General features: G+C 38.3%; 1 protein-coding gene across 11 annotated transcripts in view; it reads right to left on the minus strand.

The window, feature by feature from the left end:
- MTMR3 (myotubularin related protein 3) overlaps positions 1 to 13,445 on the minus strand; it is a 140,815-nt gene that overhangs the window by 30,405 nt on the left and 96,965 nt on the right. For 7 of the 11 annotated variants that reach the window (XM_041729319.1, XM_041729318.1, XM_041729315.1 and 4 more), the window contains 3 exons: positions 11,531 to 11,563; positions 7,045 to 7,127; positions 4,676 to 4,842 (listed from right to left, as the gene is read on the minus strand). In XM_041729319.1, coding sequence (XP_041585253.1) covers positions 4,676 to 4,842; positions 7,045 to 7,127; positions 11,531 to 11,563 — 283 coding nt within the window. The remainder of the gene's footprint in view (positions 1 to 4,675; positions 4,843 to 7,044; positions 7,128 to 11,530; positions 11,564 to 13,445) is intronic. The other 4 variants (XM_041729321.1, XM_041729320.1, XM_041729317.1 and 1 more) reach the window with 1 other exon arrangement.

Below are 13,445 nucleotides of genomic sequence, written 5' to 3' on the forward strand. Positions count from 1 at the left end.
TTTCATTCCTGAAAACTTTTGATTTCATGACCCACAAGTGGACAATAACTTAGTTTGAAAAGCAATGCTTAAAAAAAAATCTAGAAGTAGACCTTGAATACATGAGTAATTCAATTGGCTTTTGCCAAATTATGTTAGAAGTTCCCTTATGTTTATTTAGCTAGAAAAGTCAATGCTAAGCACATCTATTTGCTGATTTCCCTTAAGAATTTCCCTCTAAGAATTCTTAGGTTTCCACTGATCCAGTATTAGATATCCTATAATATCCCATTTAAAATATTATGGTTATAAGTTTTTTGTCTGGCTTTATATTTCCATTTCAACCCTCTTGCCTGCCCTTCCCCCATCCCCAAGTGAGGATGTATCCTTTTTTAATGTTTAATATTTCTTTTACAACAAATGCAAACAGTCCAGCAATTTTTATTTTAGTAGAAATGAGGACCTTTTTAAAGCAATGAGCCCCTCTATCATAACCAGTGTCAATAGTCAGTCTAAACCCCTCCCCCCATAAAAGCCTAGCTCCCTGGGTGATTCTGTGCATTCAAACCCATGTTGATATTCAAGTCCAGCCTAAAGTTCTGAAAAAAGAGCCAATTCTCTATCCAGGATATGAGGAAGAAGAACTGCACCAGAGTCAGAGAAGGTGAGAACCAGCCCTCAATCACTCTTTTCTGTGAACAAAGATCCCAGTAGAGTCATCAAAATGTATATTTAATGGACTTCATTCAAACTCCTAAGACAGACTCTGCTGGTAAGGGCTTTTACTTTATACTAAATAGGCAGCTGCACACCAGTTTTAAGACCTAAAGTCCTATGTTCTTTGTGGTTTAAACAAGATGTGCTCAATGGGCCTTTCACAGAAGAGAGGTCAGAGACATGGGCCTGATATACTAAACTAACAACTGAATTGTGCAGTCATTTGTTAGAACTCCTGTTAGATGCTGAAGTACAGAATGATCACCAAGAAGGCAACTACAATGAAGAGAAGAAAACTGAGCACATGACAGAGAAGCTTTAAGCTTTCAGTCCATTCCTTTTTTTAGAATTTGAAATGGGTCTAAGAGTGGAGTCAAGGGTTTCACAAAGACTTTTTCAAGTTTCACAGGTGACTCCAATAACAACAGCAATATTGAGACTTTTTCCAAAGCAGATTAAGACTCAGAACTGGGATCCCTGGGTGGCGCAGCGGTTTAGCGCCTGCCTTTGGCCCAGGGCGCGATCCTGGAGACCCAGGATCGAATCCCACGTCGGGCTCCCGGTGCATGGAGCCTGCTTCTCCCTCTGCCTATGTCTCTGCCTCTCTCTCTCTCTCTCTCTCTGTGACTATCATAAATAAATAAAAATTAAAAAAAAAAAAAAAGACTCAGAACTATGGCCAAAATGTGGCTGACTTAACTATGACAGCATCAACAGTCAGAAACTAAGATTTATATGAATACAAAGTAATGATGCAATTTTCCCATTCCCTTCCTTCCGTACACATTCTACTCTTAGCAAACTAGGCAGAAACCAATCCATAAAAGGCTTTATTAACCGCTAAAAGACTAAACTAACTCCAAACCTTTAGAGTCTATGCTTATGATCTCATACGTTGGAGCAGATTATACAAAGGCATCACTTTGAAATATCTCAAGTGTTGTCTCACCCTAAAGATGACTTACAACAATGTGGTTGTCTGGTATGCTCATATTTGGTGAGTAATGCTGTAGCCACCATAACCCTCAACAATATTGAGTGGAGACAGAAGAACCAGGTTGACTGGCTTTAAAATGCTACCACAGCATTTGTGGTACTCCACAGTGAAAATATATAAAAAGCAAAAAGCCATATCTACACACACACTCAAATCAAGCCACTGAAGTACAATAAGATACCATATAAGTGGTGACAGGTTAACTTCAGTGTGGATTTGTGACATATTAGGAAGAAACAAAATACAACTGTTACTCAGAGTTAAGCTCCAACCAATCAGTTACAATGGCATCACCTTATATATTCACAATTTCCAAAATGTTCTGACAAGCATGGCACATAGGAAGCACTCAAATATTTACCAAATTGAACTCTCCAGCAATAACATTTAATCTTCAGGATACCCAGATCAGCTTGGGCAGAAAGAACAGGAATGTCTCAGTTTGAGGAACAAAGAAAACTAAAGTACAGAGAAGACAAATGTCTTGCCCAATATCATTTTTTGAGTTAAATGATAAAGTATGGGGTTGAATTCAGGTTCCCTAGTTCTTAAATGAGTACTCTACCCCCTAAACATCTCCATGCATCACAAATGAATGAAAAGACAGAGAACATTATTGACATCTGGACATATTCTGATAGTCAAAGAGTAACAGGTATTAGGAAGAGAAGGATCTAGGGACCAAAGTCATCCCAGCTCAAGAAAAAGCCATCTATAACTAAAAGAGTGAAGTTCTGACCTGCTCAGCAATATCCTAAGAGATGGCTCAAATCCAAAAGAAACTTATTTTATCAAGGAAATAAGGAATCACCTAAGGAGATGAGGAATTTTCTTCAGTCTGCAGTTGTGAGAAAACAGGATAGGAGAATAGGCAAGCCTTGTTGACTAACCAACCTAAAACTGGGGAAATGCCCTTTAGAGTTAGGAGTCTTAAACAAGTGAAGTTCTTATATAACATCATGCAGCAAGATATAACTCACTAACTTCATTATCTTAGGAAATGATGGAGCAGTTGATGGAGCACGGGATTCCCAGTCTCTGGGGTTGTGAATTCGAGCCCCATGTTGGGTGTAGGGATTACTCAAAAATAAAACTTCTAGTTACACTAGTGAAAAAGATAATTTTTTTTTTCTTTTAAGAGAGGGAGATGGGGTGAGCCGAGAGAGAGAATCTTACACTCCATGCCCAGGCAAGAGCTCCCTGCAGGGCTCCATCTCACAACCCTGAGATCATGACCTGAGCCAAAAACCAAGAGTGTGACCCTTAACTGACGGAGTCACCCAGGTGCCCCCAAAATAAAATCTTTAAAAGAAAGAAAATCTTTGCAAGTAGTTTAGCTGACACCAATCCATGGCAAAGCTTGTCGGATGTCTTCCTACTCTTTAAAAGAAAAAAAGAAAAAAAAAAAAATTTAGTAAGAGACTAAAAATTTAGTAAGACACACTAAAAATTCAGCAAAAATACATGTAAGATTTATGCATTTCACTGTAAACTTTACCTTGGGGGAAAAAAGCCCTGAAAAGAGCCATAACAACAACAAAAACAAAATACAATGTCATCTCAATAAAGAAGGAAAAAGAAAGATGCAATGAATGAAGAAGTGAAGTCAGAGACAGTTTAAGCACATTCTCATATGCTATCAAGGATGGTGTGGACTCTTGTGGCTTTCTCTGGGTTTCACTGGCCTGACCAGGCTCATAGGTAGCTTGGATTCCTGAGGCTTTCCTTGTAGCTCCAAAAGGGCAGTGCCTATTTTTCATCTCTGTATCCACAGCACCCCACACAGTCAATTCTCAATAGCTAAGAACTGGGGTTAAGTCTTAGCTCTGTCACTGACTGGCAGTAGGACTTGGCAACAGGCTTTACCTCTGAATTCTACTTTTTTGTCTCCCAAAACAGAGACACAAAGGCTATCCTGTCTGCTTGATGAGATCATGAGTTAAACAAAAGTATATATCAAAGCATCTTTAAAAATAAGATGATGCTTATGTTATATTTTAATTATGAACTAAAACTTTCAACCAGTGAATGAGTCAGGAAACAAAGTGATGCAAGAAAGCTAAATTAGTCTCAAATGTTTAAAACGACCCACGGCAGAATGGTTAAGATAGAAAACTCAGGATTAAAAACTGAGGTTTAAAGAAAAGAGTCCTAAGAGTAAGCTGCTCACAGCTTACTGCTGTGAGACTCACAACTTTTCACTGCTTAGAAATTCAAGACTTTGCTTCCAGGCTGGCCATACTAAAGACTGAGTGTTGGACCAGCAAAATTTTATTTGTGGCAGCAAAAGTTTACAGGCAACTATATGTGAAGAAATAACATGAACTTGATCCAAGCCATATCTGAGGGAGAAAGACAAAGTGGAACAAAGATCTGCTGGGAAATCAGGAGGCCTGAGCTCCAGCACAGGCTCAGTTTTTCTGTCCTGAGGCGAGTTACCTGGCCTCTCTAGACCTCTGTTTTATCACCTATGAGATGACAGGGGTGATAATAGGAAATCTCTGACTTGAAAATAAGAAGATAGGGAAAGGCCATTTTGTATGCCACTATTCTGTGTCCTACCTTCACATACCTCTGGACCTTTGTTCATGCAACTTGTGTTAACATTTTCCTCCTTCCTCTAATCAATGAATTCTTCTTTATTCTACCTTCAAAGCCTACTCAAAAGCCACTTTGGATGTGAAGTCTTCCCAAATGTGCAACACTCATGGCTCCCTTCCATTAGGCTTCTTACAATTCCCATTAAACCTCAGTAAAGTTTTTTTAGGCTCAGTTGATGATGCCAAATCTAGTTTTCTTCTCTTCCCTCAAAAGGCAGGACACATGTTTTGTAAGCTTAGAAGAATGATGGGCACATGTTATGTGCTCCATAAAATATACACTGAATGAATACATGTATGCTTAGGAGTCCCATTTCATGTTAAGGGTACTTCAAACAGTAGTTCAATAAAGCCACCGTCTGCACATTTTAGAAGAGTCTACCTGGTCTGCACAGGTCTCCATGTTGTTCTTTTTCACTGGCATAGACCTCCATGCACCAAGCGTGGTATGCAAATGAGAAGAGATCTTCTATTTTCGCAGGTGGTCGGATTGCATTGTTCAGTCTCTTGAGCCACTCTTGACATTGCTCAAAGGTTGAGAACTGACACCTTTGTAAAGCCAAATAAGTACGGATGTAATTAGAAGGCAGTTGACAATGGAACTAAGGGAAGCTACCTCCTGGTGCAGTGACAACTACAGTCAAGGAAGCATTAGAGATGGAAATTTTTATGTTTATCATTTATAATAAGAAGTCCAACAAATTTTAGCCAATGGTACAAAATGTCAAAAAGGGAAAAAATGGGCATGTGGAAAACCTTTTAGGCTGATGAAATCACTACTGAGACTACTTAATGGTAATTATTAAAGTAAAACAGCAATCTTCTCTTCCATGAATAGGTTTCCTTCTACATCTTCCACCAAAGCTTTAAAAAAGCTGTCAAGAAATACATTAGGAGAAGTTCATTTTGTTTTGATATGACATATCAGGCCAAGCTCAAAAATAAATCACAGCATAACCTTCAGCCAGTTAGATAATAATTTCAAAATCTGTCTAGTCAGCAATTAGAATAAATCAGCAACTACAGATCCAAAATAAGACACATTACATTGAAACTTTCAGCTATGACCATATAGAGAACAAACAACTCTATTATGAATTGCAATTTTAGACACATATTAGATTCAATTAGGGCAAAAAATACTTCACCTTTTCAAATGTTTTTAAAATGGAGTAATTAAATACGCTTTTTAAATATGAGTTGTAGTTAGTATCTACCAAAAGCAAGCCAAATCTCAATGGCTAAAAGGCAACTAATTTACGTGAAAACCAAGGGGGGTCACTTAAACCTCTCCCTCATCCCAATCAATATGGCTCATCATTATGCCAACATATGGTGTTAACTGGCACTCCAAAATTATTCAAAGAGATAAAGTAAAAACTTGGGGAATCTAGAATTTCTAGAGCTACTAAATTTAAAAACACATTTCATAGGCATCATTTTGCAACCACTATAGTAAGGATTGCATCCGATAAAAACTGTAATGGTAAAGATTACATCAGATAAAAACCGTAATGGATGTTAAATCAATGGAGAAACTTGATGAGAAGCAAGATATTTTCATTGTCTTAAAGTGCCTCCCATAGACTGTTCATTAGTTGCAAGGGAGAAAATGTAGAAATTATACAGAAAGCAGGTGACATCTTGACAAGAATTATCAAAATTAATATCACCAATAAGGGACAGATGGACACTGCTTGCCTCCAGATGTAATAGAGTACCCTGAGAGGAACACAATCTCACACATATAGTACTGCAGCTGAGAATATACAACCTCAATTTAACCATGAGGAAACACTTTATAGACACAAAATGAGAAACATTCAACTAAAATAAAAGATTATATTCTTCAAAATGTGAATGTCATAAAAGACAAAAGTGGTTCAAAATATGTTGATTAAAAGAAGGCTACAAGGTCACCTGGGTGGCTCAGCAATGGCTGAGTGTATGCCTTTGGCTTAGTCAGCTCTTTTTCCCAGGGTCTTGGGATCAAGTCCTGAATCAGGCTCCTCATGGAGAGCCTGCTTCTCCCTCTGCCTATGTCTCTGCCTCTTTCTCTGTGCTCTCATGAATAAATAAATAAAATCTTTAAAAGGAAAAGAAAAAATAAAAATGAAATGAAACAGAATGAAAAGAAGGCTACAGAATCATAGCAACTAAATGTAATACCTGACCTTGCATGGATCCTGTCCTGAACAAGATGGGGGTGGTGGTGGTGAGAGGAATGGTATGAAGGGCATTATTAGGTCAAGTGACAAAACTAGAACATGGATAAAAGTATTATGAGTGTAAAGTTGTGAAGTTGATAATGATACTATAGTTACGTAAGAAAATATCCCTATTCCTAGGAATGCACACCAAAGTATTTCAGAGTGAAAAGCCAAGATTACATAACTTACTTTCAAATCGTTCAGAAAAAGAACCCTTTAAACACACACACACACACACACACACACACACACTGCAAACAACGGAAAGCAAATGGGGTAAAATATTAACAATATTGATGTTCTTTGTAATATATTAATTACTGCACTTTTGTAAATTTGAAATTACTTCCAAATAAAGTTTTAAATCACTTTTCAAATAGCAAAGTAGCCTAAAGATGAAATATTCCAGGCACTAACTACTTAGAAAATATTCCTAACAAGGTTGACCCTCAAAAGCTGTTTTTTTGTCACCAACCATGGGTCCATTCTTCTAAAAACATGTATTTTCCACACTAAACATCAGCAAAAACATGTCACATACCTGATAACTTTGCAGTCTTTGCATGTCAAATGAAGCTGAAATATATCTCGGCATTCAACACTTTCTATAAGCTGTAATGGAACCTGCAATTAAAAAAGATGAAGTCCCCTTAGTCAAGAAGGCATTGATCCTGCAGTTCTTTCAATGGGTCCAATAAGAAAGATTCAAAAGCTCTATAGGGGAAAGCAGCAAAAAGAACTGCAAATTTATCTGGATCAAATAAAGTAGTATTCAAGTGATTTACTACTGAGTGAATTAGCATTTCCCTTCCTTACCCTCTAAATCAACAGCCTCAAGTCATGTTTGAGTATGAAGACAAGCAATGAAGAGGAGGCACCACCTCTGGAAAAACAGGGAAATATGTCATCTCTCAAGTATCAAACTCAATCTCTCCAAGTACTACTTTACACTCTACAGCTAGCTGTGATTTGCAATGACAAAGGAGCTGAAGGGAAGCAGAATGGTAATCTTGTCTTGTTTACGGAGAAGTACAGATCAAGGTGACAGTAGGACTACACTTATTTGCCCCAAATGACTAAGTAGGTTTGTGGCTTTGTGTCAGCAAAGGAGCATCCTGAAAAAGACTGGAGATCTAAGCTGCCTGCAAGCTACAGAAAAGACACGGCCGCTTGTCAGGCTCTGTGCTCAGTAGAGAAGACTCATAAGCATCAAAGAGGAGGGAGCAGGCCACATGGTGGTCAAAGCTAAAACTAGCTAGGTCTAATTTGCTTCAAAGACAGGAGGATCCCTGTTTGCCAAGTGGGACTTGAGGTATGAACAAGCTGGAATGGTTCTCCCACTGCCAATCTGGTGAGCAGACTCTACTGAACACAGAAGCAGGACAACAATGGAAGAGGGCTGGGAAAAGGGAAGGGAGGCAGATAGGGGAAGCATTTGAACAGGGTGACAAATCCTTAAGTTGACATGAGAATCTTCCCCCTCTTGGCTCAATTCACCTTGACTCAACCCCTGGTTTCAAACAGCAATTTCCAAAATTTCTCAAGTGAGCCTGGTAAGATAATTGTAGATACACTCATTCCTTACAGAAGGGGTAGAACACCGTCTCTTATTTTGTATCATGCCCAGGCAAAACATGGCTCTGGGAATTGCAAGTAACATTCCAACCATTCATAGTTAGCATGGCAAGAGGCAGGCAGTCTCCAAGACAGAAACAAGAGAGTGCTGCCTACACATGGTGGCCATCATATTATCTGAGCCAGTTTCACAAACAGGATTCCTGCAAACCTTGCCCCATCATGCAGTTGCAAGTCAGCCGAGAACTCTCAGAACAATGACATGAGAATTAAAAAGAAGCCAATGCTAGATGTCTGGGACAAGAAAAAGAAACTGGGGCAGGGATTAAATAAGAAAAGAAAGTAAAATAATGACTGGGAGTTTCTACTTCAGGACCAAAGCCTTCTTGTTTAGTTCTAAGTCTATAATCTACAAAATTCCCTTATACTTGTAATAGGACTGGGAATAAGTGAAGATTTCTTGACTGTGTTCAGAGAAAAAAGGAACTTTGGCCGTGTTCAGTCCCTAACCACAAGGTGCTGTGAAAAACTGCAGCTGATACAGCTAAAAATTCTTTCAAGACCTGTACATCTCAGAAGGAAAAAACAACAATATATATCAATCAGTAGAGATAAATTGTAAAGGAAGAGTAGTCGATTAAAAAGATGGAGATGGGGGCACCTGGGTGGCTCAGTTGAGTAAGAGTCTGCCTTTGGCTCAGGTCATGATCCCAGGGTCTGGGATGGAGCCCTGTGTTGGGCTTCCTGCTCCGGGGGGAGTCTGCTTCTCCTCTCCCCCAGCTTGTCCTCTCTCTCTCTCAAATAAATAAAATCTTAAAAAAAAAAAAAAAAAAAGATGGAGAGTGGAAGAGGACACTGATTTGTTTGCAGGCCAGTCCTCTGATGTGCTGTAACAGACTCTCATATCGTTTTGCTATTTTTTTGTTTTGTTTTAATGTACCCCCCCCGTTCTCCCTCCCTTCCCAAAAGTGGGTGCAAAACTGACAATTAAGAGACCTGAATTCTATTTTCAATTTTCTAAAATTTTACCAACTAAAATTCTGCCTGCTTCCTGACTTCCTCGGACCAGTTCTCAAGTCTCCTTATGTTTTCCAAACATCAAATGGTCACAACATAGAAGTCTCAGGCAGAGGAATAGAAGAGTCTAGAGTGGAGTGAGGTAATCCACATGGAGAGGCTGCTCTCTCAGAAGTCCCCTGCATCCCAGGTCCCATTCAATCACCTTCCTTATAACTATGAAATTTGAAAACCAACTAATGGTATTAGCAGCTCCTCCAAGGAGTGAAGGAGCCTGTGCTACTTCTGCTACAAAGAACAGATAAGCTTTATATCCCCTTCTGTTGGATTAGACCCCAAGGGCCTGTGTCCAGACTTCCAGAATAATGAAACATCTCAGAGCATGCAAAGTATTTGCTACCTAAAACGTATCTGATATGCTAATATTCACACATTTTAACATCACATATTTAAGAAAGAAGGATAAAAATACCGGATGCTAGTATGCAGATTCTACTAGCAAGTCACCAGAAACAACCATGTGTACTCAGGTCATAGATATGAAAAACAGCAGATGTTAATGCTCATGCAAATCATCACATGCAGGAAAGTTTAATATGCAGCAATAAAAAAAAAGAGACATATAAGAGAGAAATACCTGATTTTATATCAAATGAACTCCCTCTTTTCTTCTCCTTTCTACCCTAACATTCTCTTCAGTGTTCCCTCCACAGACTGCCTCCTCTTCCAAAAAGGCAGAACAGGCCTTCTTTTTCTCTTCTGCACCCAACCAAAACGCACTAAGTTTCTCTACTTTTTTTAAGACCTACTCCACTGCTTTATGTTTCTCAATTTTCCTCACATATCAAGAGGATCCCTTACCATTTTTGTAACCAGACACATCCAATATTCAACCCCATTAGCAAACAATTATAGATCATCTGCAATCTATACCATTGAATCCAGGCCATTTTATAGCCCAGGGAGGTTAAGCCTCTACACTCTAAGTTTCTAGCAAAGACAGGATCAGAATCCATGTCTGTCTTCTAGCCTAGGCTCCTTCGATTATAATAATGCACCTTTCTTTCTTCCTCTAAGATTGCCTCTCCTTTCTGTATGAGCTGTACTTTAGTTTTTCTCTCAAGACTAACTGGCCTCTCCACCAGGGACCTTTAAGAGAAAAATAGAATTTTAAACCAGATTCCTTATGGACAGTTCTACCCATGGAAGAGTAGGAAGAAATCTAAAGTCACATTCAAATCCTCCCTAGCCCACTGATTCAGTTTTGTAGCAACTCATTTTCTTTTTGCTCCTTTCTCCTCTACCTTGTACCTGCCAGATAATTCTAACTTCCTTTACAGTGATTTTCCTCTTATAATCTCCACCAAACTCATGCTCAAAACAATGCATCAGACACACTCAGAGCTATTAATTCCTCCAAAGGCCAACAGTTATATCATGGACACCAAAATTCATAAGAGCATCAATCCAAAAAAGCAGAGAGCAGCAGTTAAAATTTTTAATAGACATGCACAGTACTAAAGATCCATAGTACTGTCTCACTCCGAGGGAATTTTATGTCAGCATACCCTAATACGTTTACTTTAATTCATTCAGGGTGTTTGTACGTGCGCACATGCACATGTGCATTATTTTCAAGCATCAGAATTTAAAAGTGGGAGAATTTCTACCTTTTATAAACAGTGCACTTTATAGAACCTGAATGGAAAATACCAATCCTGCACATACAGTTTAAGTAAAAATGGTAGTAACAGTGTAAATTATGAATCTAAACCTAAAATCTGTAATAAACTGTGGATTATCTAGGCCCTAAATCTCATATAAAAAGTCAGAAATAGACCGTCACAGGTTAAAGACCCAAACTCTTTATTGCTCACCTTTTACATTTACAAACTGCTCTTCAAGCACTGATTCAGAGACCTCAGAAACCTCTGCTGGCATATGAATGCTGTGGCCAAAGTGCATGAAGGGTTAACAATAACCTCCTTCTGATGCTTGGGGAATAAAGATTTTTGCCGTACTACAGTTAGACAACTAAAAAATGTAAAAAAAAAAAAAAAGCTAAGGAAAGTGTTTGCAGCTACTACATTTCCACATTTTTCCTAAGAAGCATTAATAGACCAGCCTGGAAACAAAAGTTCTAATGTCCTTTTAAATACTAATGTTAATTTTACAAATTATTCCTAATTGAAATTCACTTTACATTTTGTGAAGATCACAATTCCTTTTGTTTATGTATGAACTGTGGGGTTTTTTCCTCACTCCACAAATTGTTGTCATCATTATATACCAGTAGCACTTTGTCTAGTAAGAGGAAAGGGACTCATGCAGAGAAGACAAATTCTGCTGCTTTGCAAGGTAAGCATCTGACAGTCAAAACCAACTTGTTCCAAAGCGCAGGTGCAAAAACCACCCAGGATTCTCATGCTACTTACTGGGATTTCAGAAGCAGCAGATTGAGAGGCAGTCTATTGAATTACACAACAAAAATTGTTTTAAATTCTCATGAATTCCACTTGAACACTTACTTGTTTATAAATGAGCTGAGCAAAGAAATATACCTGTACACATGTAAAAATACAGTTTGGGAAAAGCACAGAATGGGAGCAATTCAACCTTAAATGCTACAAATATATTCTCCTACAGATGTTCTTTATTCTAGGACTTAGAAACCTGATACCCAGCGAATATGTTTAAATAATGATGTTATGGTATCTATATCTACGGACATTTTTTATTCAATGTGCTGTAAAATTAAAAGAGAATATATGATATCAGGTAGCTATTTAAAATCTGATGGTAAGTCATTTTCTCAAGTGCTAAACATGTTGACTTAAAAGCACACAAAATGATGCAAACCAGAGCAAGCCACAATATAAATGGGAACATTTGGGCTTCGGTGGTTGAAATGTGTTTTAGTTATTATAACCTTTAAAGGGGAGTCCCTTGATCTCATGTATTTTACTGAAATACTTATCCGCTGAGGGAAGGAAGGAAGGATGGAAAGGAGGAGGGACGACACCACCAACTTTCTGATCTCCACCCTGGACCTACTGCAAGAAGAGCCATTGTTTCTGGAATAATCACAGGTTTACAAGCCTTAGCACTAAATGTGCTGTGATTAATTTATTTGTAGGAAGAAATCCTAGTCTCTCTTGATTTCAAATGTTTAAGGTCGCCGCAATACCAAAATACTTTTCCACAATCATTTCTGTGAGCAAAGCCATTATCTTGGGACTTTTACTTGACCTGCAGGCTCTATGCCTTAGAGGGTTATAATGCTGAGAAAACACTTTTAGTTGAAGAAATGGGTCATTAAGAACAGTGGTAAGTCTTCTTAAGCACCATACCTCAATCACAATGGGGATCAACAATTGGCAGTAAACAGCCTACTCATACAGCTACCATTAGAAACAACAGTCCTAGTCAAGCAGATTTGTTTTTAAGTGACCTTTAAGCCAAAATGGTCTAATATCCATTTCAAACTCTTATTGACTTAAATTCACTTAATATTTACTGAATACCATAGCACCAGGAACCTGCTAGACTCTGATAATACAAAGATGAGTAACCACAAAATTGTAACACATCCCATAAATGCTGTAAAGGTGTGTTTGAATACTGAAGAAGCCAGAGGCAAGGGTAACAAATTGTCAGGGAGGGAATGGAGAAAGGCTTCATAAAAGTTACCACCTAAACTGGGTTTTGACTCATGAAGAGAAATTCCCCAGGCAGGAGAGAAGAGAGAGAACTCAGAGGTGTGAGGTGTAGCTGAATTACTTCAAGGAGGGTGGTTTTACTAATTATATAAAGGCAGAAGAAGGGGGAAAAGAGACACTGACAGAAAAGCTAGCAGAGACCAAGATCATACAACTAAGCTTGATACCATGCTAAGTAATTTCATCTTAGAAGTAGTAAAGAAACACTGAAAGGCTTCAGGCTGGTTGAGTACATGATCAAATCCATGTTTTCTCTCCAACAGACCCTATTCCCAAGTAGATCTAAAAACATCCTCTGAAATACCTGGCTCTAAACCAATTAGGTTGAGAAATAGGAGACAATATGGAAAATACAGTAATATGAAACTATATCATCCCCACATGCAATTTAATTAATTCTGATCATATATACAGAATTTAAACAAAATTAAACTGGGTGATTCTACTAATTATTACTGCCTTTACTTCTACAGTAATGAGGAAGCAATTTCTGGTTGCCAGGGTTTTATAGTTTTTATCCCATTCCCTCCTATTGTGACCATCCAATATCAAATGGGCCCTTCTGAACACAGTGCCTGCTCTATGGTATGAATGCATAGCGTGCCTCTTTCCTTGATGAATCCAATGTGTC

This window comes from Vulpes lagopus, chromosome 14 (assembly GCF_018345385.1).
Source record: "Vulpes lagopus strain Blue_001 chromosome 14, ASM1834538v1, whole genome shotgun sequence".
Classification (NCBI taxonomy): Eukaryota; Metazoa; Chordata; class Mammalia; order Carnivora; family Canidae; genus Vulpes; species Vulpes lagopus.